At 39.1% G+C, this 25391-nt stretch overlaps 1 protein-coding gene across 1 annotated transcript in view; it reads right to left on the reverse strand.

Moving 5' to 3' along the window:
• Positions 1-25391, reverse strand: part of LOC149286621 (inactive serine/threonine-protein kinase ULK4-like) — a 274564-nt gene that overhangs the window by 221157 nt on the left and 28016 nt on the right. Inside the window, exon 16 of the mRNA XM_089493843.1 lies at positions 24068-24146. Within this exon, the coding sequence (XP_089349969.1) occupies positions 24068-24146 (79 nt within the window). The remainder of the gene's footprint in view (positions 1-24067; positions 24147-25391) is intronic.

Genomic DNA, 25391 nt, shown 5'->3' on the forward strand with positions numbered 1-25391 from the left:
GGTGATGAACACAATGAAGAAGAAGAAATACACAAGATTATAGAGAGAATGCCTGCAAATTGTCACTTTAAACTCCTTCTGTCCCCTGGTGCACATGGACCTGTGCAATCTCTTGTAATAGTGATACCAGCTGTAAAGCAAGAAGTTCTTCTTTGTTAGGCATTTCTAACATGCAAATATTGACTTTAACCCTTCTATTAAATGGATACCATGGGCTGTCTTTTTGAAAATCATGCTAAAACAATTCAGATGAACAAATGATTGGGGCGCAGGTACATGTAAGGAAAAACAATTCAGATCAGGTTATCTGTGCCATCTCAACAAGAGACAGCTCCCATGGAAGTCCCAGCATGTCTATGTAGGTTACTATGAAGGTTCCTGGATGTTGTGATGCCACAAAGGGTAACAAGTGCATGTATACTTCAGTGTCTGCCCAAGAGCAGTCAACCAAGAGTTCTGATGGACACGCTGTTAGGTGGCACCTGCCATGTAGTTAAAAAAATTTGACAAATGTTTTTACGATTGCATATAGACAAGGATGGTGATGCAAACGTTTAAGTAAAATCACCACAAGCCCATATTAACACTCCAATAATCATGTGCAGATTTTTTTATCTAACACAATCAGTATCAAACACAATCAAAATGTCGAGCAGTTAGATACACCAAGTGCAGTGATTTTTTTTTTTGTATGGTAGGCACCACCCTTAAGAGTAGGGGAGAATTTTCAGGGGAGAATATACGGATTAAAACAATCCTCTCATTAGGCAGCACTTAAATTCTTGGTGCCTATGAAGGACTGCACCCGATCCAAAACAACAAAAAGCTTGAAAATGATCCTGTAGTTGGGTCGAAACGTTGCTACGTGGTGGAATAAACACATCAATTCACCGAGTGCTGAGCTATATTGTTTTATTTTAATGTCCTGATTATGGGTTCTGATCCCATTTAAAATGTATCCCCAAAACCCTCAAAAGTTAAAAGGTGGAGTGGATTTCATTTCTTTGCGCTTTTGAGCACCAGGGTCCTACTTCCTTATTAACAGCTTACACTGTACCTAGAAAAAAACAAAGTAAGCTATTCATAGACACCTTGTTGAACGCAAAGCATGCTTTTAGTTACACAATATATTGGTAAAAATATATTTTCAAAAAAATTATACTGTAGTCAATGACATTACAAAAATCTGTTCTGTTTTACTATTTTAATTAACTATTGCCCATAACATATTAGTTATTTAGGCATATCTGTCCATGGCTACTATTAGGTTAAAAAACTACACATCCAGGTTTCCACATTCTACCATTATATTAATTACCAAACCTATGAACCCTAGGGTGACATTCTGTTTCCCTGTGTCTCCGGGACAGTTCCTTCTTTCTTCAGCACCCCAAAGGCTTTGGGTGCTAGTCCCATCCCTCCATGAAGCCGGAGGCATGTTAATAACATGCAATAAAAAAACATCCCCGGATCTTGCTTTAAAAAAATCTGGATAAAATTTATGACACAGAGTTTATCCGCAGTGATTTAGCAGCCCTTCGGGCCCCATGCAATGCTGTGTTGGGGCAGTCCTGAGCTTACAAACTACTGACCTTTATTATGTGATATGAATTTATATACAAGCTGTGGAACTCAGTTCTGTAATGGTATAACCATTATTCATGCAAGGTTCATAAATGTTTAACTGCACCAAATTACCGTATATTACATTAAATATTTGAAATACCGGAGGAAATTCAACTCTACTGCTACTAACATAATACTAGCATTTCTTAAATCCCATTTTTTTTTTAATTCAAGAAGCATTTCATTATCAATTACTGAGCAGAAAAGTATCCCATGCATAAAAGTCAACTCTCCATAAAGGATGCCCTTCTCGAATCAATATTTCTTCCCCTTCTATATATTGAGCAGATAATCTACTGAAAGGTCAAAACATTGGCTGAAAATTAAGTTGTCTTTAGGTCATGCAGGGAGAAATTAAAGGTTAAGTAGACACCGTTTCAAAAGAGTGGTATTTGAAAAGAAAACATTATGTACACAACGATTGCATGGGCAGAGCATATCTACATTTTGGGAAACAAATATAGATTTCTTTTAAAGAATTGCTGAAAATAAAAGGGAAATATCCCCTTAAATATACAGTAACTATGAATATGTCAGAGAAAATCCAATAGACAAGAATTACAGTTCTAGTTTGCTATATTTGTATTTAGATATAAATGGTATTGATGGCAGAATTGAAGCTGGAAAATGCTTTTTATTTAATTAGAATTTGCATTTTTTATTAGCCAAAATGGGGAATCGACGTTATTTAAACAATAGGAAATTAAAACAAAAAACACCCCATAAAAATATTGACTTTATCCTATGCCTCGGTAGAATGATATAATGATCTCAATGAACCTGATTTATGTTCAGCAACATTCCCCGATTACAGTAATACCCCACCTGCATAGCTTTATGTTCTAGAGGGCTACCTTCATCCATTATATATTACCCTACAGTGTATTAAGTTTCAATACTACTCGATTAAGGGGCGTAGGGGGTAGTGTTTTCTAAAAATCAACTCAACTTAGTTTTTGTTATTTTAGTTTGTTTTAGGTTTTTAAATTTTTTTTTTGCATAGGCTAAATGGATATATTGTATGCTATCGAATTATATGAAGGTACAGTTCCACCTACATTACTGAGCTTAATTTTTTTCACCTTAAAGCAGCATTGGAATGTTTAGTACTGTGGAATGCCTATACTTTTTTCCAGAACAAAAAAAAAAAAGCTTCTTAAGGCTAAGTTTCCACTTGTTTTTTTTTTTTGCTAAAAACGCCCATAAAAACGCCAATTCAGCCACATGGCATTTTTTTTGTGAAAAAAACGCTGCGGCCAGATGTTAGCTGTTCTTCAATAGGAAATCGCACAATGCCATATCCACTTGGCGTTTTTCTGTTTGGCGTTTTTTCAGTCCTCTTTGGCGTTTTTCTGCTTTTTTGGGCTCTGTGGCAGTTTTTCAAAATCGCAGCATGTTGAAACTCTGGTGTTTTTTGCAAGGAAATCTTGGCTTTTTTCTCCAATAGAAGTCTATAGGAGAGAAAAAAAACGCCATGTAAAACCCATGTGGGTTTTGCCTTGGCGTTTTTTATGGCGTTTTTTTCCACAGTTACAATGCAGAGGATGGACCCAATATCTGTGTGCCCTACGAGAAACAGGCTGGAAACAAACAGTTTCACACAAAAAAAAGTTCAGATTGAATTTTACACAATTTGGAACAAACATGCCATTACAAACAAACATACCCAACTGGATCCTGCGTGCCAAAAGCAACAGCAAACAATTTGCACCATCATTTGGGGCCAATCTTCCTAGAGGAGCAGACATTCGGAATAAAGCATGCCTTACAAACCACAGAAAAGAGACAAAAGGGTCCGCCGGGGCGTTTAAGTAGAACTCTACCAAGGAAATGACATCAGGAGGGGGCAGATACTTGCCATTTATCCTAATCCCTTTTAGGTGGGTGAAAATTCCAACGTGTAAAGGCTGGAAAAACTGCCTAAGGTCAAAAAAGCAATTTCCACAGAAAGGCTAAAACGCCAGAAAAAAACGCCAAAACGCAGGAGAATGCAGTGGCAGCTTTCTTGGCGTTTTTCCTGGCGTTTTTCATCAAGAAAAAAAACACAGGACAAAAACCCAAGTGGAAACCTAGCCTAAATATGTTATTTTTGGGCAAGTAAACCTTCACAGGAAAAAATAAAACAACACTTCTGCTAAGATGTATTTGCTTAGCTTACTATACACTGGAATTAAGGTTTTGTCTGTGGAACAGCACCTTAAATCTACTTTCTATGACAACAGGTTATTAAAGAAAAAAAATCATCTTGACTCTATTCTCCGTGTGCTCTTTTATCACGTCCCTATGATGCCGAAAGGGCAGGGTCAGATACATATCCTTATTGTCTATATAAATAATTGGTTACCACCTCCTATGGTATTGAAATGGAACGTAGCCTGTTCACCCCATCCCCCGCAACCGACACTCGCGCATTAAAATCAGTCCAGGAGATGAGCTTGTCAGCATGATATGAATTTCACGTCAAAGTTCTCCAATCGAGTCAGAGCAGTACATGGCATCTTTTAAGTTGGAGCAATTATCTATTGTGTATTGTGAAGAAAAAAGCATCTTGGTACCAAATAAAATTAAATTATTGTCCGCATTCCCCTTTAATCGAGTTGCCAAACTAGAAGACAGCCTATTTAATTCAATTCCAAAAAAAAAAGTTTTCCTCGTCTCGGTTTAAATATTGATAGCACTACTCAAAATGTTCTTTGTTACACTTGCTTATTCTGGGCCAACAAGGAATGATGTCTGTGTGAATAAATGTGTAATTCAGTGTTCCTAAAATATATATTTATTTATTTTTTGCTGAAATGAAGCACTTGCTTACTAAACATTTCTCGTTTGACAAATGATATGCGACTGTAGTAAAGAAACTAATTCACTATGCATTCATCTCGGCTTTAATAAAGCGTGCCCTTGTTCCTTCCAGATTCAAGTTACCCATATGTTTGTACAATATTTTAAATAAGCAGTTTCACAACTTGAACAAATCACACAATTTTTTTGAAACCTTAATGTCTTGGGGAAAATAGTTGGCTTTGCAAACAATTACTGTATCGTAATGGTATGACCCACACAGTCTGCTAGGGTGTTATATAAAACTAGGTCATCTAGTTGGTACAGAGGTGTCCACAGAAGTGCACATCAAGATTGGACACCATTGAAAAAATATTGCTGTCAGTACAAAAATTAGCATGTGTTATGCAAGCAGAAGGTTGATATGACATCACAGATATGCAACAAATGGTTAGGTAAACACGGGTTCATGAAAAGGTTATCCACTTATGTGGATATTACTTATAAACTAATCAATCAAAAAGGGAAAGTAGTACCCAACCTTTGGCAGCTTTGGCACAAAGTGCTATAATACAGTGATTTTCCATCGTTGATAGCAGTGACCCAGTGAAACTACCCATCTGAAAGGCTGCCCATTAAATTGTACCTGTCAATCTTGAGACAAGCTGCTGCTTTAACTCACGTAGCTTACCATTAAGTATTAAGAGCCAACCCTGATTATATTCACCTTCAAGATAGGCTGACTGGCCATAATGCATAGTTCAATTGATAAGATGGCCTTCGAAAATCCAACTTATTTAACTATGGAAAACAAAGTTCCTCTTTAATAAGATACATACTGGGATTGGTCCTTTTATAATAGATAATGGGGTTTATTCACTAAAAGGGTTGTCAGGAGAGTTGTGGGGCAGACCGGGTGAAGAAATTTTACTGATTGAGCTATATATATTATACAGGGCCAGCCAAGTTCTTCTTGCAGCAGAAGCTCTCCAAGGCTGGACCTCCCTAACGTATAGTGAAGTCAAGATGTTAACACCTCAAGACGTTAAAACCTCTCTAATAGACACCAACGACTACAACTCTTCTGAATACTCAAATCATAGTAAATAAACCTTCTGGGGTCCTCCTTTAAATGGGGGTGTTTCCCGCGATGTCAACGGGAATGCCCCGAACATCAGCGGGAGACCCGACGTCTGTGGCACCGTCCACCAACGTCAGTGGACAGTCCTTCCCGCGTCCCATAAGGGTAGCCAGAGCCCAAAAGTTCCCAGGTATGCTTATAACCATGTTTCTCCCTTATTGTAAAAAAGAAAACAAATCTCCCAAAGTTTCAAATCTCTCAAAGCAGTTTGAGTATGAGGAGGCTAATTTAGAGGATACAAGTTAGGTATCCAAAGTGGCACAGGTGAGGTTTTACTCATTTAGAGCAGCAACAGCAGGGTAACTGAATGAGAAGATGAGGGATAAAAACCCACGCTAAAACAGGTCAGAATACAAATTAACAGAGTAGAGAAAAACAAGAAGCTATAGCAGCTGTAATTAAAGGATTTGTAAAATCTACACGTATTCAATTTGTTCCATTTCCTTTTTATTTTGGTATATATTTGTTTAACACTTTAGAAACCTGGCTGCCCAAGTAATTGGAGCATTGAAAACCAATGTGAGGAAAAGAAAAAACAACAAAAAGGGGTGTAAGGCATGAGTTCCATCTGCATGAGTGTCTTTAACCCATGTGTGGCTGATTTGGAGCTTCAACCGAATCTAGACAAATATCGATGGGTTGTGTGCGTTCCATACCATCATTGATAGTCCTTGGGCTTCAACCCATGACAATTGATTTTACCACATTCAGGGATGGTCTGACAGAAGCACGTCGGATAAGAATGGCTTTTGGACCAGAGACAACACTATTGGTTACACCGTCATAAATCACCGAAGCCAAGTTGTTTTCCATTTCTCATTTCAGTTTAGTTACTGCACCATTTCGCAATGGATAGAATTCAGCCTCATGGGTATAGAACTGCCACAGGCTAGTCAAGTAGACGGAAGCAAAAAGGTAAAGAAAAGTTCATACTAAAAAGGACATTCAGATTAATTATCAGCAGACTGTCGAAGTATAACATCTGTCACGCGAATATATTTCCACCTCCTCCCAGCCCACTTATTCCCAAGGCTGTAATTAGCATCGCTTATTGTCCCCCAGTGTCTAGTAGGTGCATTTAAAATTTAACATAATAACTAGACATTTCCTACAAGCTGTCTATCAGTTCGATAACAGATATGTGTACATTTGAAGACAGAGGATTTACGTTGTCCAATCAAAATAAGAAGTTATTAGCACAGGCTGCATAATGTATCACTGCTTGAAATGAGAAAAAGGCTATTTCTAGGGGTCTGACAAGTCAAATCCAACTGTTCGCTCTTAGGAAGAACTTTTTCAGGAGAAAAGCAAATAATGATGCATATATTAGGAAATTGTATGGCTAATGAGATACTGATTCATTTCTGGATTTCTGCTCATTTTAAGTATTAAGTCAAGAGGAGATTGTTCCAAGGAGGCTATGGCAAATGGAGAAAGCTGTTTAGGAACACAGATAGCCTGCACGAACTTCTACATCAAGGGTTCTTTCCTGTAGTGATTTGAAGCAAAGTGTACTATACTCCTGTTGAGGGTGAACTCTTCTTGTTACAGAAGTTGTGGTTAAAATTCTTACAGAGGAAGACATGGGTTTCTATAGTTTGTTACTCTCCAAACTGAAATGTTAAATAACTGAATTATTCTACAACATAAAATATATAACATATGCAACACCACATGAAGAGCACATCTGCTGCATGGAAAACAGCTGGGGAAAGGCAAAGGGGCAAATACATACGGGGAGATTCTGCAGAATCCCACGCTGCATTTGCAACAGAGACATTGCAGAATTTTGAAGCGACCTCTCAAGTATCATAAGGGGAAGGGATATTTTGCACTCTAAAACAAAAATGCTCTTTTTTCCATATTCTCTAAGAAAAATTATAAAAATTACTACAGCATATTTCATATACTGATTCACTTTGTATGTGATTTCATATATAATATATATTGCATAATTTTCCTCAAAGTGTACACAAAAATTACACACAAAGTTTTGCCTACAGTTTTAGTTCTAAATTAAGCACGCTCATAATACAATGCTCAGTATTTTATGGTGGTACCTTATATTATATATGTACGATACAGTTATTGCTTGCTTTACATGAGTCATAATGCATGAAATAATGTCATCATAAAGCAAGTAAGGCTGCAACAACTAATCGATAAAACCGATAATCGATAATGAAAATTATCGATTAGTTGAAACGATTTTTACTCTCTGAAAAATACCCCTCGTTTTATAATCCGTTTCAGTGTTACTCACAGTAGAGGACTGCATTGGGAGGCAGGGACCCGCGGGACCCGCCAAAAAATTTGCGGGCTGTCAGGCACTGTACCTGCGGGTCCCGGTAATCCCGCACGGATGCCTTCTCGCTGCTCCATTACAGTGTCTCCTATCTTGCTCCGCACATGAACAAGGCGGAGTCATGTGATGTGACGTCACTTCCTGTGACTCCGCCTTGTTCCTGGGCGGCGCAAGAGAAGAGACGCTGTGAGGGAACAACTCGAGGGCAGCCTTGCGGGTCTGCGCGGGAAATCAGGTAAGGAGGCGGGCGTGATTGGCCACAAATGTGGCGGGAGCGGAACACCCACATTTCGGGAGCGGGATTCAAAAAGCAGTCCCGCGCAGGGCTCTAACTCACAGCACTTCCTACTTACCAGTCCCTCCCTGTAAACACTGTGACAACTGGCCCCACCCCTTCCTTTCTCCCAGTCCCACATGGCTGTGACACTCATCTAACTGTGAGTATAAAATTAATATTTGGGCTGCTGAAAGTTAGGGGAGGTGGGGGTTAATTTAGGGGCAGTTGTGGTTGATGGGGTGTTTGTTTAGGGTTAATTTAATGCTGAGGACTGAGGGTCAATTTATTTAATAAGGTTAACTTAAGGTACAGTTAGATGTAAAGGGGGCAAACTAAGGGGAATCTAAATACTGGGGGCAGTGAAGATTAATCCTGTAATTATTTATAAAAGTATGGTGTCAGTGTGCTGTGAATGGGTCTGTGACTCTATGAGGGCCCTATGGGATATCTGGGGGTTTACGGCATATCTGGGAAGGACGGAGTGACATAACTGGGGGTATAATGCATACTGGTGTATAAGGCATATCAGGGGGTATAAGGCATATGTGGGGAGGGCAGAGTGGCATATCTGTGTGTGTGTGGCATATCTGGGGGTATAAGGCATATAGGGTATATAAGACATATGTCTGGGAGGCAATGTGGCATATCAGGGGGCCGAGTGGCATATCAGGAGAGGACAGAGTGGCGTATCAGGGGGTATAAAGCATATTAGGGGGCACAGTGGCATATCTGGGGAAGATGGAGTGGTATATCTGGGGCCATAAGGCATATGTTAGGAGGGTTGAGTGGCATATCTGGGGGTATGTGACATCTGGGAGGCAGTGTGGCAAGCCTGGGCTCAAATGTGCATAACTGGGGGGGGGGGCAAGTTGGGAAATAAAAACAAGAAATGCATTTTATCAAAGTTTTTTTATTCTGCTGTTTGTTTTTAACATCCTGTTTGTTTATTAAATTATTTAAAATAAGTGAAAAATTTACATTCATTTTTTTATCCGATTAATCGAAAAAATAATCGGCCAACTAATCGATTATGAAAATAGTTAGTTGCAGCCCTAAAAGCAAGCAATAATGTATCGCATTCTACAGTTCTTGGATGTAACAGAAAGATGTGTTTGTACTCAAAAGGGAACGTCCTAGTGCATTTTCCACATTGTGGATCTTCCCTGACCAAGTTGTTAGAGGATTTGCTCATGTTTTTCTGATCAGAATCCAAATAACAGAAAGTTGGCTCTGGGCTACACATATTTAACAATAACGTAATATTTGCTTTACCATATTAAAATTTTTGCTCTGGCAGAGAGACTAGTATTTGGTAAAGAGGGCTTTGCAAGCTTACAGTCACCCATCTCCTATCAGAAATGTGAAACTAGCACGCTAGCCTGCTAGACAGCTCAACGCACCATCACACTGAAGGTGCTTGGCCCATACAGCTGCAGAAGGCACTTATGGAAGTGCCAGGACAAAATATTTTTACGGATATAATGGTAATTACATGCCACATGAATACCAGAGACAGTGGAAATCATTTAGCAGTAGTAATAAACACAAGTATATAAACATCCCTAAAGTAACTTCCCTTCTATTCAGCCTACCCTTTAAGAAGGCTGTCTAAACCAATCAAAAATAATCAGATTAAGAGATAATCATCATGTGACTCCTGAGAACATGAAATGAAGATGGTGGCTCCCATAGTATACAAATAAGGTCTGCTTCTTTAAATATGTTCTATACATGGGTGCTTACCACAGCGTTAAAATATACAGTAATATAGATACAGAAGCAGGGGTCAGGACTGCGACCAAGCCCTGGAGTTCTGCCAGTCAGGGGGGGCCAAGTGCACCGATAATGAAGAACCCCCCCCGGGCCGTAGGAACCCCCCAATCGAAACGATGTAGGAAAAACGTCCGCTCGCCGTCCTTCTGTCTCCTCTGCTCCCTGCCACCACCTGCCTCAGCGCTGCCCCGACTGCAGTGGTGGGAGCATGAGGTGTCTGTCTCGGTGCCGGCGCTTCACACTGAGTGCCGGCATATGACGTCATATGCCGGCGCTCAGTAGTGAAGCCGTGTGCACCGCAGAAGACCAGCGAGACAGAGGCCTTGCACTTCCACCACAGGACTTCAGCATGGTAGGTGAACTACAAAGGGGGGGTAGGGAGAGGGTAGATAGTGAGAAGGGGGGAGAGGGGTAGATAGTGTGAGAAGGGGGGGAGAGGGGAATAGAGTGTGAGAAGGGGGGATATAAAGTAATAAAGGGGGGTAGGAAGCATATTGAAAGAGTGAGAATGAATTAATATGTCGATGAATTGTGTGTTATTTATAGCTAACCCCCCCAAAATAGTTGTTTATTGTTTATGAGGGGGGGCTTAACAGATTCTCGCACCGGGTCATTTGCCATAGCTATTAAATGCATGATGCACACAGCATTAGCAAAATTGCACACATATAAAACCCTATATATGTGTGTGTGTATATATATATATATATATATATATATATATATATATATATATATTATATATATATATGCGCGCTACACTTATATCACATCTTTAAATGTTCTCTCTCTCATTTTGACTCAGAAATGCTAAAAAATTTCAATGTCGCTCAAATCCTTTTCATTCATTATGAGCCATCCATTCTTACTCAAGGGAGTTCATGCTGTATGGTCTCCCAGAAAAGTGAAGACAAGGGTAAAAGTCCCATTGAAACCCTGCATATTCAAAAAACTTTGAAAGGAACAGATTTTCAAACTAGATGACAAATCAGATTATACGTAAGTAAATTTAATATTGAACACCACAGGCAAAATATTCTCACTGTCATTGAAACTGGCATGTGTCAACATTTGGACATCATAATAATTGAGCGCAGCTTTAAAAAAAGCCAGCTGACACATAAGGGACATAATTTAGCATTTTCAGTCTTCACACCGCCAATAAAACGTCCAAAATGACAAGCTTTCAATGTACATAAAATCCAAATAATCACATTATACGAATGGCTGAATCTAATAGTTAACAATTGTGTTTGTTACTTAATAATATAAAGTAAAGTACAGATTTCTGACATTATCAAACTATTCTCTCCAACTAGCAACTGGAGGCTGGATATGACCTTCAGGGGTTTCTAGTGCAGCACCCACAGAAACTTCCAAAACTATGTTATATATACACATGTATGAAGCGTTAAACAGTGAACTATGTTATTATCCGTTCTCCGACTTCACAGATCAACCATATGATCGCTACATGGCCCCTTTAGACTTTCATTATGCCCCCAGCTGCAAGCGAGAAAGCACAATATAAATCTATGCTGCTTGCTGGCTTGGTAAATGCGGCAGGTGGCGTGTTTTGACCTCCATATGCATCTATGGTAAGCACATCAATTGATTCCAAGCAGCCAATCAGTGCCAAGCATCATTGGACCACGAGGAGGCTGGCAGCTGCAGCTTCTACGTGCAACTACCTTTTCATTTTTGAATAATGCATATTAACTTACTCACAGAGTAATATCTTTAGCAGGAACATCAGGGACAGTAAACAATCCCTATAATTTTATTGTATCTGCGTGATATGTAATATTTTTTTAGATCATTGCATAAAAATGTGGATACTTTATTTTTAGGGAAATTTAAGTTACACCAGGTTTCCAACAGACTTTATACCCAGCGATATATTCTGGCCTAGGCTGATTGCACGATCTGCCCCTTCGCTGTGCCACTACTCAAAGGGCCAGTTAGAAGGGAGATCTCCGATTTCACCAACTAACTAATGAGGCTGTGCCGAGCCAGATCAGCCTCCATGGGATGCGTTACACCACATATGTTGTCATATCTCAGCGCTCCGCAATAAGGGTGGCATCCATGGAGTAGTGGCTGGGAGCACTGCCCTGGGTCTGGCATAAGGCAGTGCCCAAGGCAAATACGTCCCTGATTATACCTGGAGTTAGGACATTTTATGGTCAGAATACATTTGTAATATATTTGTAAATCTTTTCGTAGAGAATAATTTTGTAGAGCTGATAACTGACATATTTTAGTATTGCTGGTACTGTATATTTTTTTCTTCTTCATTTTTTTACATTTTAATAATCAATACAGAAGAAAACCATAAGAATGAAGACGGAACAAACCACAACCCCTATTAAAACAAAATATACTTACTGACACAATAGCAATTATTTTTAAACAAATTTCCTGAAAACTGTTTATTTTAGAATTGATGTAAAATATCTAAGGAAACAGATTAAAAGATGGAAAATGAACCGTCCTTAAAATGCCAAAAGTTCAGGTAATGTCAGTCCAAAATGAATACCTCACTTCTGGGAAGTAGTGTTTATTAGCTTCAGTATGATTATCCCCCCCCCCCTCAATTCATGAATTTAATTTCATGGTTCCTGCACATTGGCAAATATATTCCAACAAACACAGGACACTAAATTTTATAAAGACCACAAAGGACTTTTCTTCCAAACATAAATCATCCGCCTTCTGTTCTATAAATAATCAGAATTGAGACAAAGCCACACGCTGGTTACAATCGGAAGAGATTCGTGATTACAGGAAACTATAGAGTGAAACTGGCTGTATGGTGCTATTGGAGACATCAAATGCAGTCCTGTCATTACAGACAATTAGACAGAATGCTTTTAAAGTGGCCTTTGATGTGAGATGGGCAATTTTAATACATAAAGTGAACTGCAACATTGGCATTACAGTTTATCTGGCGTCTGATTCAAGTATAACTCTGCAGCAATAAGTACACCCTCGCTGCCAGTATAACATTCATTTTAAAGAACGAAAGAAAGAGTTCCCAGGAATGACTGTCCTTAAGCAAGGTGTGTGACCAATGGTCATTACTATAGGGATTTTTAGCACAATCCCTTAAGCATATTGTTTTCTAGATCTCAAACACCCAAGTTTCTCTGACCAGCCACTCCTAACATGCAACCTTGTCATTCCTCCCACCCAGACTTCGCTTAAAAGACCTCCACAAACCTATAAAAACTTTCATCCGTAACAACTAACATACTCCTACCACTCTTCTGCAAATACCTCCACCTGCCTCGATGATGGCACAACTGAGTACAACCATAATGTATGCTGGTCTCAGATTAGGTTTCTACTCCTCCAAAGGTGCTCACGTTTTCCAGATGACGGTGTACACTAGAAATTCAGACTCCGTTCCCCCGTTTGCCTCCCTACACGTTGCAAAACCCATTTCCCGCTCTACAAACCCTAAATGTCTGGGTTTTTATTGCTTTTAATAGCCTCTTCCATCCCCTCTGCAGCCACCGTTAACAGTTTTTGTCCTGTCAACCCTAATAAACGCCTTAACATCTCCTAACACCTATTTCCAATATCCCATTCATTTACCCTCTTGTTTTTTTAACTGTTCCCATTAACCTACAACACAAAGTACAAGAATGTTAACACAATTTAAATTCCTGACTTTAATGTATTTCTTCGTCAAATGTTGTATGGTGCCAATTTTAATGTTATCAGTAATTTTCACAGTGCCCACTGAAATTATTATTATTATTTTCTAAATAAAAGAAATCCCTACACTATACAGCTGTATGTCAGATTTTATTTTTTATATTTAATATTAATTACATTGTAACAGCCAATTTAATGCATACAAGGTTTTCCGTAATGACAACCATTAGGTAGAGTGAAAAAGTGAGCAAAAATATAAATCTAATTAAATTAAAACATATGAGTTTAAATCACGACATGGTTCCACTTGATTCAGAAGCATCTCAGAAATTATTACCAGTGTTCGTTGGTTTTGAGTAACAACCTGAACACAGTAATGAAACTACATTTACCGACAGTGCTTTACAGTACATTGGTTGAATATTGGGTTATAGCAGGACCGTCAGAAATATAGATGGACCTTTGACAAACCTTTGCTTTTTGCCTATGTTACACAAAAGTAAAACCAGCTTACCTAAAAAGCTTTAAATGTATTCTTTTGTATTATTAACAGGGATGTTACTTTGTGCACGGATCTTGTTGACAATTGAAAGCGACAAAATTTGCAAGAGGTAAAGGACCACTATCCCAATTTTGTGACGGACCTCCCCGGACTAGGCCACAAGATTTTTCAGCACCCCAATTACAACTTCTTCCCAGCCTCGTGGCACATTGTGGCATTCTCCTTTAATGGTTTTACAAACAGGGGAGGGCTGGAAAAGCCAAATGGCCCCTTGCATCCACACCCTCAGTAACTAACACGGACTGGCACACAAATTTACAAACACTCTTACACTTACACAAACGTACACATTCATGTATACGCACTCATGCTAACACATGCACATTTATATATATTCATGCTCACACTAACACATACTTACAAATGAACTGAAACTCTAATTTTTGGTGATGAGGTCACATGCGTTATCTTCCCCTGCATTGTTTCATTTGTGGAAAACACATATTATATACTTTACCAGCATTTCAAATGGTCAAAAATGTACAATTTAGTTTGAGAGATACTTTTTATGTGCTGTTGTGACCTATATTATTATGAACTTTAGAGCTATAAAAAAAAAAAAACAACAACCTATAATTAACTCATGTCCACCATATATTCTAATCTCCTAAAAGAAAAGAAATAAAAAAGAAGTCAGGGGAGGTTACGACAGGGGTGTATGGCTCAAAGGAGGGGCTTTTCCTGATAAACAGGGACACCTGGGAGGCATGCTAAATAAATAAGTGGCATACTGCTTCCGAAAAAAACAAAACCTAGTTTGTCACACAGAGTCATTTCGTCAAGTTTCAGTCTAATGTTACTTGTAGACTCACAGATGCTTGCAGAAGTTCTCCAGCACTGCAAATGCCAGCTAAATTAGTTTTAGAAAATCACCTTAATGCTCAGACATAGTTTGGATTACCACAATCCATATTTTTCATCCACTTTCAAAGGTTGCTGTGCTTAATGAAGTGTGACCTTTTTTCGTGTTCTTTGCTTTTCTCAAAATTACAAAATTAAAATAGGCATAGGCAATGACAACATATTAGCAATAACAAATATATAGTATACAAACCATGAGGCTATATATATATATATATATATATATATATATATATATACATATACATACACACACACACACACATAATGAAATGCAACACTAATAAGAAACACATCACTGTTAAAGTAACAGCATTTTCTATGATGGTGTAGTGCCCAGAAGAGAATTGTGATGCGAAAGGGTTAATAGTGTGAAGACTTGATGTTATAAGGGTTAAATCATTAAAGGTCTGTTTTGTAGCTAGTTTTGTGTAGAAACAGAAACTTTGTCTCAAAATATGTTGCAATACCATATGGAGTCCTAGATAAGAGTTAGTAAGTACACTTTGATGAAAGTAACCACAAGTTTATAGACTTGCGTTAATGAGCACCCTTTTGCAAACTTTCATGAATTACTAAAGATATAAAAGAGAGAGAGACTCAGAGTATGGCGACTGGTGTTTAGCCCTGCAGCCCACCTCGAGCTGTAAGGCAGCATAGAGCTTTGAGGGTCTCCCAGTGCAGGAAGGGACTTAAGCATAACCTGTTCCATTCTTCTTCTAGCTGGTTATTAAACTATATGCATCACCTCTGTATCCTCGAACCCGAGGTGTGTGCAGTTGCGGGTTAAAACAGATGGATTATAAAGTAATTAAAGTAAGATATAAACCAGGTCCATCTCTCTAACCTCATCACGCAGAAGAAATCTCCTTACATTAATTGTGTACGTTAACTCAGACCTTCTAGAAGGAGAAGCTTATTGGGGCTAGACCTTTATAATACACAGAGCAGTTGGTGACTCCAAGTACTTAGTCACCCTCTACAGCTCACGGATTAATGAATAAAAATGTTTTTTTTTTAAAAAAGATGCAAAGTATCAAACAACAAAAGGACAGCTTCACATTTTTAAATACTAAAATGGTTTATAGCATTATGCATTTGTTCTTGTTAATTGTTATGCACATATTTATAATTCTACTTTAATTATACAGAAAAGCAGACACTGCATTCAGTAAAATCCTTTTATAAGAAAACAGCTGTTAGCGATTACCAAAGATGAAATTAAAAAAAGTAAATGGAGAGTAAAAATGTTTGCGTCGCTATAAATAGCGTTTCTTCCTGAAATTGTTCATGTTCTTATATAGCAGCGACAGACATCCGATGCCAATAAACAGTAGGGGGCGCTACAGCAAAGTTGGCTAGCTAGATGTGGTGGCACTGTTCTAAAAAGAAAATACACAACATTGCTGGATGCATTGTTGGACCAGTTATTCATGCAAATAAAATGGATCTGTCACATTTGACAAATCCGTCATTGTACAGTTCCCGACACTAAACAAACATGGGGAAGGATATGAGTATTGTTATTACAATTGCCTTACACAGTATAATCATACCTGGGAACTATCTGAGTTTAGCCTGGATACTTTTTTGGGTTACCTAGGGGTAATTTCGGGTCCCGGGAGTGGCATGCCCCATTCCCCGCCCACTTCCCCCATTAAAAATAGTGCATGGCCCGCGACATCAATGGGACTGCTCACCAGACGTCAGCGACACCGCCCACCCGTATCCCACAAGGGGGTCTCTGGGTAGCCGGAGCCAAAAAGTTTCCAGGTGTGTGTATAATAATCGATTACTGCTCTTCTGCACATAAACTGCATTCGGCTGTTCACTCAATAAGTCGTTGTAAAGATGTGGAGAAAGAATATAACTCACAGACGGGAGATAACAGTCCCTAAATAAAGATAACAGTCCACTAAATAAAGATCTATAACAATTAGGCTGTAAGAAATGTAGATATTCTTAATACCGCAAAGAAAAAGAGCAGGATATTTCAGTTGATTCCTTCCACTAAAACAACCATCTAATGTATGTCTGTTTAGGGTAAAGCATTCATCCTGTACTGTCTTACATACTTGAGCTTTAACAAAAGTACAGGAGGAAAGTTTATTTGAATGGAGGAGAAATGTTAGTACAAGAGGTCAAAACTAAAGGGTCAGAGGCTTAGATGTAATGCAAGGAAGTTCTTCCTTACTGAGAGTGGTAGATAAATGGTAAAACAGTCTCCCAGCAGAAGTGGTGGAGGCTAATACAGGGAGGGAATCAAACATGCATGCGATAGACATAAAGCTATCCTGCATCTAAGACAAGACCAAGGACTGATTAATGTACGAGTCTTTATATTGGGAAAACCATGGGCAGACTAGATGGGCCAAATGGGTCTTCTGCTGCCAAATTCTATGTTTGTAACTACATGGCTTCCCTAACCAGAAATGCTCCCGAAAATGAGTTTTGCAAGACATCAATGATTTTAATGGAGCCATGCCGTGCACATGGCTATAATGAACGGAAAAAAACCATCCCAAGTGTAGCACTACCCCATGAGTAATCCATATCTCATCATTCTAGAAACTGGCCTGTGCCAATAGGTGATTGCTAATTAAATAAATAGCAGTCGGCACCCATTCTACATATATTTCTAATAGATCAAAGAGAACCATCCCAGTAACTATGCATCAAACAAGAGATCATCATTTGGTCAACATTTGACTTATTCTTTCACTATACTTGAAATGGCTGCGTGCACCACAGAATGTACAATGTTCTGCTAGCCGGAGACACTGTGATTAATATCTAATGCGTCCATCGTTCTGCTGCTGAATGTCAAATAAAAATACTATACTGATGGATTAACGTTCCTAAAACACATTACTAGCGTACAGCTTTCACGCCAATCTCAGGACTGCTACCACGTTCGTACTTTTCCCATTTTGTGCACGCTGCCAAATAATTAATTGTAATGCCCCCTCCAGCAAATTAAATCAGTCCGGACTGTAAGAACTAACAAATTAACTGCAGCTGCGATTTTCACCGAGATATCAAGCGTATTAACGTCCCTAGTCTTACTTGGAAATGCAGGAACATAAATGCATGAAAAACACAAAATGGAGACAGCTTGAAGACATGTTCCATAATTAGGATTTCTTGAAAATTATATTTTGGCCAGACAGATTGTTAAGAAATGTCAGAGTGCCCTCTGCTGGCATGTTGTGGAAGTGCAACAAGTTCCTGCAAAGCATTTATTACTATTTATTGTTTTATATAGCACCATCATATTCCACAATGCTGTACAATGGATTAACAGGACATAAGTAGCGCAAAACATAATCTGACTGACAGGAGGTCTTGTATAATAGGGCTGCAACTAACGATTATTTTCATGATTGATTGAGTTGGACGATTATTTTTTCAATTAATCGATTAAATCGGATAAAAAAAATGTTAAAAGGAAACAGCAGAATAAAAACAAAAAAAAAAAAAAACTTTGATAAAAATAAATTGAGCCTAGGCTTGCCACACTGCCTCCCAGATATGCCTCATACCTCCAGATATGCCACTCCACCCTCCCCAAGTATGCCTTATATACCCTATATGCCTTATACTACCACTGTGCCACCTGATATGCAATATACCCCATTATTCCTTGTATCCCCTATACCCCCTGATATTCCTTATACCCCAGATATGCATCTACGTCCTCCCCAAATATGCCTTATATACAGGGGCGTAACTAGACGCCTCAGGGCCCGGGTGCGAGAATCTGTTAAGGGCCCCCCCACCCCCCCCCCCAAAAAACATGATTTTTACCCAACAATTATTTATCAACTAATTCAACAAATTAAATTTACATATTGAATCATATCTGTAAAAAAATCAAAGAAAAAGGGGCGCATGTACAAAGGGCATAATCCAGGCGGTGTCCAAGTTTTTTCTGCAGTGGGCCACTTCATCAGAATTGTATACGTGCGCAGGCCGCACTCATTTTTCACTGTGACAAAAAATATGGCCTTTAATAAAATATGCAGATTAAAATAAAGTAAAATGACACAAAACCTTTACTCTTCCTCTCACTGATTTCTGGGCCTTGAAAGTTTTGCGACTACAAATTCAGGATTCCCTAGATTTCTAGGGATGAACTAAAATGAAAATTCTGGACCAAAACATTCAGGGTTCACTTAACCAAAACCGAAAATGACCCCCACCTTTAAAAATAATAAAAACTCACATGTTTAATAAAAGTAGGTAACACACAATTGGACAAAATTAGCAATATGACTTGGCATGATAGGAGTGTGATTGCTAACAGCAATCACACTCCTATCATACCCAGGCAACCAGTAAATGCTGGTACCTAGGCATGATGGGACTGTGCTCGCTGTGATTGCTGTTAGCAATCACACTCCTATCATGCCAAGTCAGCCAGTAAATGCTGGTACAGGGTGGCTGTAAGTGCAGACCCCATACTGCTGGCAGCATCACTACACAAGGGGGACAGCTAGCTAGGTTTCAGCATGTACTGGCTAACAGCAATCACAGTCCCATCATGCCTAGGTTCCAGCACTTACACATCCATCCAGTAAATGCTGGAACCTAGGCATTATGGGACTGTGATTGCTGTTAGCAATCACACTCCTATCATGCCAAGTCAGCCAGTACATGCTGGTACAGGGTGGCTGTAAGTGCAGACCCCATACTGCTGGCAGCATCACTACACAAGGGGGGCAGCTGGCCAGGTTTCAGCATGTACTGGCTGACTTGGCATGATAGGAGTGTGATTGCTAACAGCAATCACAGTCCCATCATGCCTAGGTTCCAGCACTTACACATCCATGCTATCACACACACACACACACACACTCATTTATTCATATAATCATTAATTCACAGATTCATTCCCTCAATCACACACACTCATTCAAACACCCTCCCCACCCCCTTACCTGCACTGCATCTCCCTTCGATGCCGCTCACAGACTTCAGCAGGGGGCGCGGCCTCCCTCTGCCTTCTCTGCTAAAGCACAGAGGAAGTAGGATGTCACGTGAACTCCGCTTCCTCTGTGCTGTCCAGAAGACCCTCCCACAAGTAAGTAGCAGGGCTTGAGGTGCGGCTCGTGTAAGATCGGTTGCCCTGGCTGCCGATCTTACGCGGGCCGCACCTCGAGGTCTCGCGGGCCGCATTTGGCCCGCGGGCCGCATGTTGGACGCCCCTGCCTTATTTAAAAAAAAAAAAAAAAAAACTTAAAAAATATTTCGGGCGGCCCCTTGGCTTGGGCCCCCTGCCGCCGGGGCCCGGTCGCAGTCGCGACCCCTGCGACCCCGGTAGATCCGCCACTGCTTATATACCCCCCAGATATAGCTGACAATACTTTTATAAATAAATACAGGATTAATCTTCACTGCCCCCAGGATTTAGATTCCCCTTAGTTTGCCCCCCCCTTTACCTCTAACTGCACCTTAAGTTAACCTTCTTAAATTAATTAAAATTAACTGTCATCAGCGTTAAATTAACCCTAAAGACCCATTAACCATAACTGTCCCTAAATCAACCCTAAACACCCCATTAAACATAACTGCCCCTAAATTAACCTCCACCTCCCCTAACTTTCAGCAGCCCAAATTATTAATTTTATACCGTTAGATGAGTGGCTGAGCAGTGTGGATGCTATAAGGAAAAGGGGCGGGGCCAATCAGTGTGACTGCAGGGAGGGACTGGGAGGTAGCAACTGCTGTAAGCGATAGGTCGGATTATAAAATGAGGGGTATTTTTCAGAGCATTTGTCTGAAAAAACCCTCATTTTATAACCGATAAAATCAATTAGTTGGCAACAATTTTCATTATCGATTTTTATCGATTAGTTGTTGCAGCTCTATTGCATAATTCATCTTGAATACTCATTGTAAATCATCTGGACTTCAGCATGCCTTACAAAGAGCCAACATCAATCAGACTTGAGCTGGCCCTGCATAATACATAGCTGAATCCATAAGGCATAAGACATGTAGGATAATTCCTGTCACTCTGTGCATCTACAGTTCACTACAAAGCCTTACAAATTAGCAGATTTTAGTCTAGTTAGTAACCGGGATTCCCTTTACCGAGCTATATTTATCAATCTACATAAGTAGAGTGTATAACTTTTTCATACATTTATTCTTGTTTTGCTAATTCAGTGTTAAAGATACAGAAAATGAGACACGAAAATAGCTTTTTCACATTCACTTGCCAGCAGAATTTTGAGAAAAACATGGCGTACCCACCAATAGGTCACCTATTAGTTTGTCGTCTCTGTACACCTTAACGGAGGCAGGCAGCAGAATAGATATTCTCTCAATCAGGGGAAAGAAATATAGATGTAGTGCAAAATGTTTCACCGAATGGCTGAAACGTTTTCTGTGGGAATTTGGTAATGGGAATGTAAAAAAAACAAAAAAAAACCCCACAGTCCTTTTCAAAAGAAACCAAGTTATATAGTTGTATAGTTTATCTGAATGTCAACTTTCAAATTTAGAAAGTAATGTGGGGGTCCATAGCATCTTGGAAACTAGCTTTTTCCCGTTCCTGGGAGACCGTATTACATTCTATCCAAATGGAAAAATGTTTCAGAGCAAATCAAACATCAGATTTGGTGCATCAAAAGGCAAAATTGTCTTTTTTCATAATCTGAAAGGCCTGGAGCGTCACTGAACATTTTGGATCGGTTCTGAAAGATGCAGTCGAGACCCTCATGCTTCAAGAAAGAGAAGTTACATGTATGCACTAGAATCTTCATTTAGACACTTTTACTTTAAAGACATGGAATCCTGTAATTGAAAGACATGGAATCTGCCCCTAACTTGTTTAATAATTTGTTAAGGTCCTAGCCCAGAAGACCAAGGGCTGTGAAGCAGGCTGTGGGGAGGACACACGGACTACTGATATATAGGTGTGTGCCAAGTAAAGTTTTTGACTCCGTACAGCTAGAAAGTGGTTACAATTTATTATTGTGCATAATGAAGCGGCCATCCTGGCTAGATTCTCCTGCAAGAATGGCTAAGCTGGGCCTGCATAATGCATAGTTCAATCACTACGCTGGCTCAAGGAACTTCACCGTTTAATTATACACCAAGCCCTTTTTGCAACACTCAGCAGTTGTCACCATCACAACTTTATGAATAAATATATTAATGAAAACTTCCTATATCTTACACTTTTGTCAATCTGTGTAATCGCTTTGGAGATATGCAGTTTAAGAGTTAACTCTGTGGAAAGTATGAGCAGTGGCAAACTATGACATGGCCACAAATCAATATCGTGTCCTGTCCTGAAGTTTTCTTCCTTCATATTTCCTCGCAAAGCGAGGTAAATACACCCCATGGTCCTCCAAGGCACATCATTCTTCAAACAAACTATGGATTTCCTTTAACTGAGCGAAAGAATGTTAATTAAAGACCAAGAAATCTATTAAAACAGAGAGCTGCAGTTTCAAAACTGGTAGAAGCAAGGAAATCTGAAATGACTTCTTACTTCTTACTAAATGGACCTTGCAATCACTAGGTCAACGAAAACATTTAATGCTTGTCCAAACAGGTACGCAACGCGAACCACACTGTTACAACCGTCCTCTATTTTCTACGTAGACGTATAGAATTAATCAACAATACAGCGAGGTTACATTTTGAAAGGCGTTCATAAAGAAATTAAATATTGGATCTGCCAGCTCGGTCTCACATCATTATATCGATTAACCTCACAAAGGTGCTCAGACATTGAAAGCTCACCCAAAAACGAATGCAAAGACAATCATTGCAAAAACAAACATTGACATTCATGTAGAAATCAGACACAACCCAAATCTCAATAAAAACAAATATTGTAGCTTTATTGGAGTCCGTAGTCCATAGGAAATGAGAATTGATGACATATCGTGCAGAAAATTTTGGAGGAACAACGCGTTTCGCACAATTAGTGCTTTCTCAAAAGCCACCCGGGCTTTCTAAGGACCACAAAAAAGCTACAACAAAAAGGTATCCATCTACACTGGTAACCTCTTCACTTCCAGAGCCAGCAACACATTAAATTTACTAGAGTAACAGATTTAATGTTAAGGGCGGCAGGTTCTAGTACTCGAGGAACTCTACTAGTCTAGTGGTGAAACAGTCTGCAAACCAGACTGTTGAAAACCGTGACAAAAGCTAATTTTCTCTTTTCAAAATAACGGAAGTTATCTATAGACCTGAGCAGGTAAAGCTTTCCACCAATTCCACTAATAGCATAAACATGAAGAAAATAAGCATAACAAAGTTTATTCATTATACAATGAGCTGCAGTCAGGCATTTCACCCATCAGTTTCTCATGAAACACCAGCCTTTTTCCTGGAGCATCTCGTCAGGGTTGGTTCCTCATAATGTATAGTCAATGAAGGAAAATGTGAGGTTTACTTAATATCATCCATACTTGCTATTCCGGTGTAGAAGGGAATTCGTCATATTACATCAACCTTAAGTACTCCAAGAAGAACTTTAATGAGGGAACATACTTCCATGAAAACTTAACTATGATTAAGGGCCTTTTGGGGCACAGATCATGTTAGGCGGCTGTCCATCTGTCAGTATCTCCTTCCTGACAGATATTTGTATGCAATAAAGCTTATTCATAGCTGAACAAATGGCCTCATAGTATCTTTGGCCTAGGTATGTTGATGGGTTTTCCCTTTGTTTACTTGTTGAATTGGCCGCTTCATATACAAGCCTGGATCTACTGACTGTTTTACATCTAAGGGTGAGTGTTCCATTGAGTGTTGCATTGCTGTTCTACTGGGTTTTTCTTTAGTCACATGTTGTATCATGTACAGAACATGTTTACATTGTATTGCATTCATAGCAAATTTAATTTAGGTATTATTGTAAGTTCAACATTGATCAAGCTAATGTTACGCACAAATTAAGCAAAGACAAATAAGGTGGAACCTTTTATGCAAAGCCTTAAATACACTCTGCCTCGTCGTTTATAAGAAGCTAGAAGTGTTAAACCTACCCAAAATTGTTATTACCCAGTACAAACTTAAAAGCTGAAAAAAAACAGCAGATGATTTGTTTACCTCTATCACACGCACACTTTCTTTCAGATGAGTTGTATGTGCAGCCAGCAAACCAATTGCTTTCACCACTTTGGCTCGTCTGTGAGGGAGAAAAACCAAAATATTCCAATAAGAATAATTAACATTAGGCTATTCTCATCGTATATTTGTGTAGCACCAAAAATAGTATGCAGCGTTTCATAAGCTTCAAACGATATGACAAATTCAAACTAGAACATGATGTCATCAAGATTTTACAGTTCTAAAATATTTGGCGTTTCATAATGATGTAGCAACAACACACTACTTCAAAAGACCATTGTGTTTATAACTTGCATATTAGAATCTAAGCGAAGAAAACATTCACTTAGTTTTCTGATCTAATCGGAAACATTTCTACAGAGCCGGATTGTGTCAACATCTCATTTTTTTACGAAAAGGTTCTGACTATAAGTGTGGTGATCTATGTTCATTTTTACAGCAGCTGGTAGCATTATTCAAACCACCAAACAGGTTTCAATCAGGGCCGGACTGGGAATGAAAAGCAGCCCTGGAAATATTTCAAGACCAGCCCCGTATAGTTTTGCGGGCCGAGCTCTTGTACCCACCCCTTATACATACCAGAGTCACACTATTTGCCATACAAATAACTATAAAATATACTTTTATAATGTTATTTGTATTAAAATGCCAGAAAGCAAAAGTGTTAAAAGGCCCTAATAAATTACTATAAACTCTGCAAGCAGGGCTTTTTCCACCTAATGTATCGGTTTGTCTTAGTCTGTCAATTCTCATGTTGTCATACCCCTTGTAATATATAATATTGTAATATATGTATTGTATTAAGAGCTGCGTAAATTGTTGGCGCTATATCAATAAAAGATAATAATAATAAATACATTACACATAATGGAATGAAAAAGTTCCATTTTATTCAGTGGAACAAAACATTGATCACATTATTCTTCACCATATTCTTGTAAGAAACTTTTGGCTATTAATAGCACCCCAACTGTTCTAGCACTGCATCATGCAATGAATACCTCATCCTAGATACATTATTATTTTTTGTTAAAAAAAGCACACAGTTCATGTTTCAAAGTGGTCTGCCAGTATGTTTATGTAAAAGGTCCTCTCGTAAGGGGGAAGGACTGTGAAACCAACAGGAATAATGAAATCAGTTCCCAGCCACCATTCAAGTTTCTGTGATTAATCCTTTGTGATAAGATATGCAGATTCAAATAAGAGTAAATACACCCCGAAACCCAGACACACACACAAGGACAAGCTCTGCCACACAGACACCAAAATACACACCAGGAAAGGTTCTGCCACACTGACACAC

Source organism: Sceloporus occidentalis, unplaced genomic scaffold, assembly GCF_023333645.1.
Source record: "Sceloporus occidentalis isolate IW3139 unplaced genomic scaffold, rSceOcc1.0.p SCAF_67, whole genome shotgun sequence".
Classification (NCBI taxonomy): domain Eukaryota; kingdom Metazoa; phylum Chordata; class Lepidosauria; order Squamata; family Phrynosomatidae; genus Sceloporus; species Sceloporus occidentalis.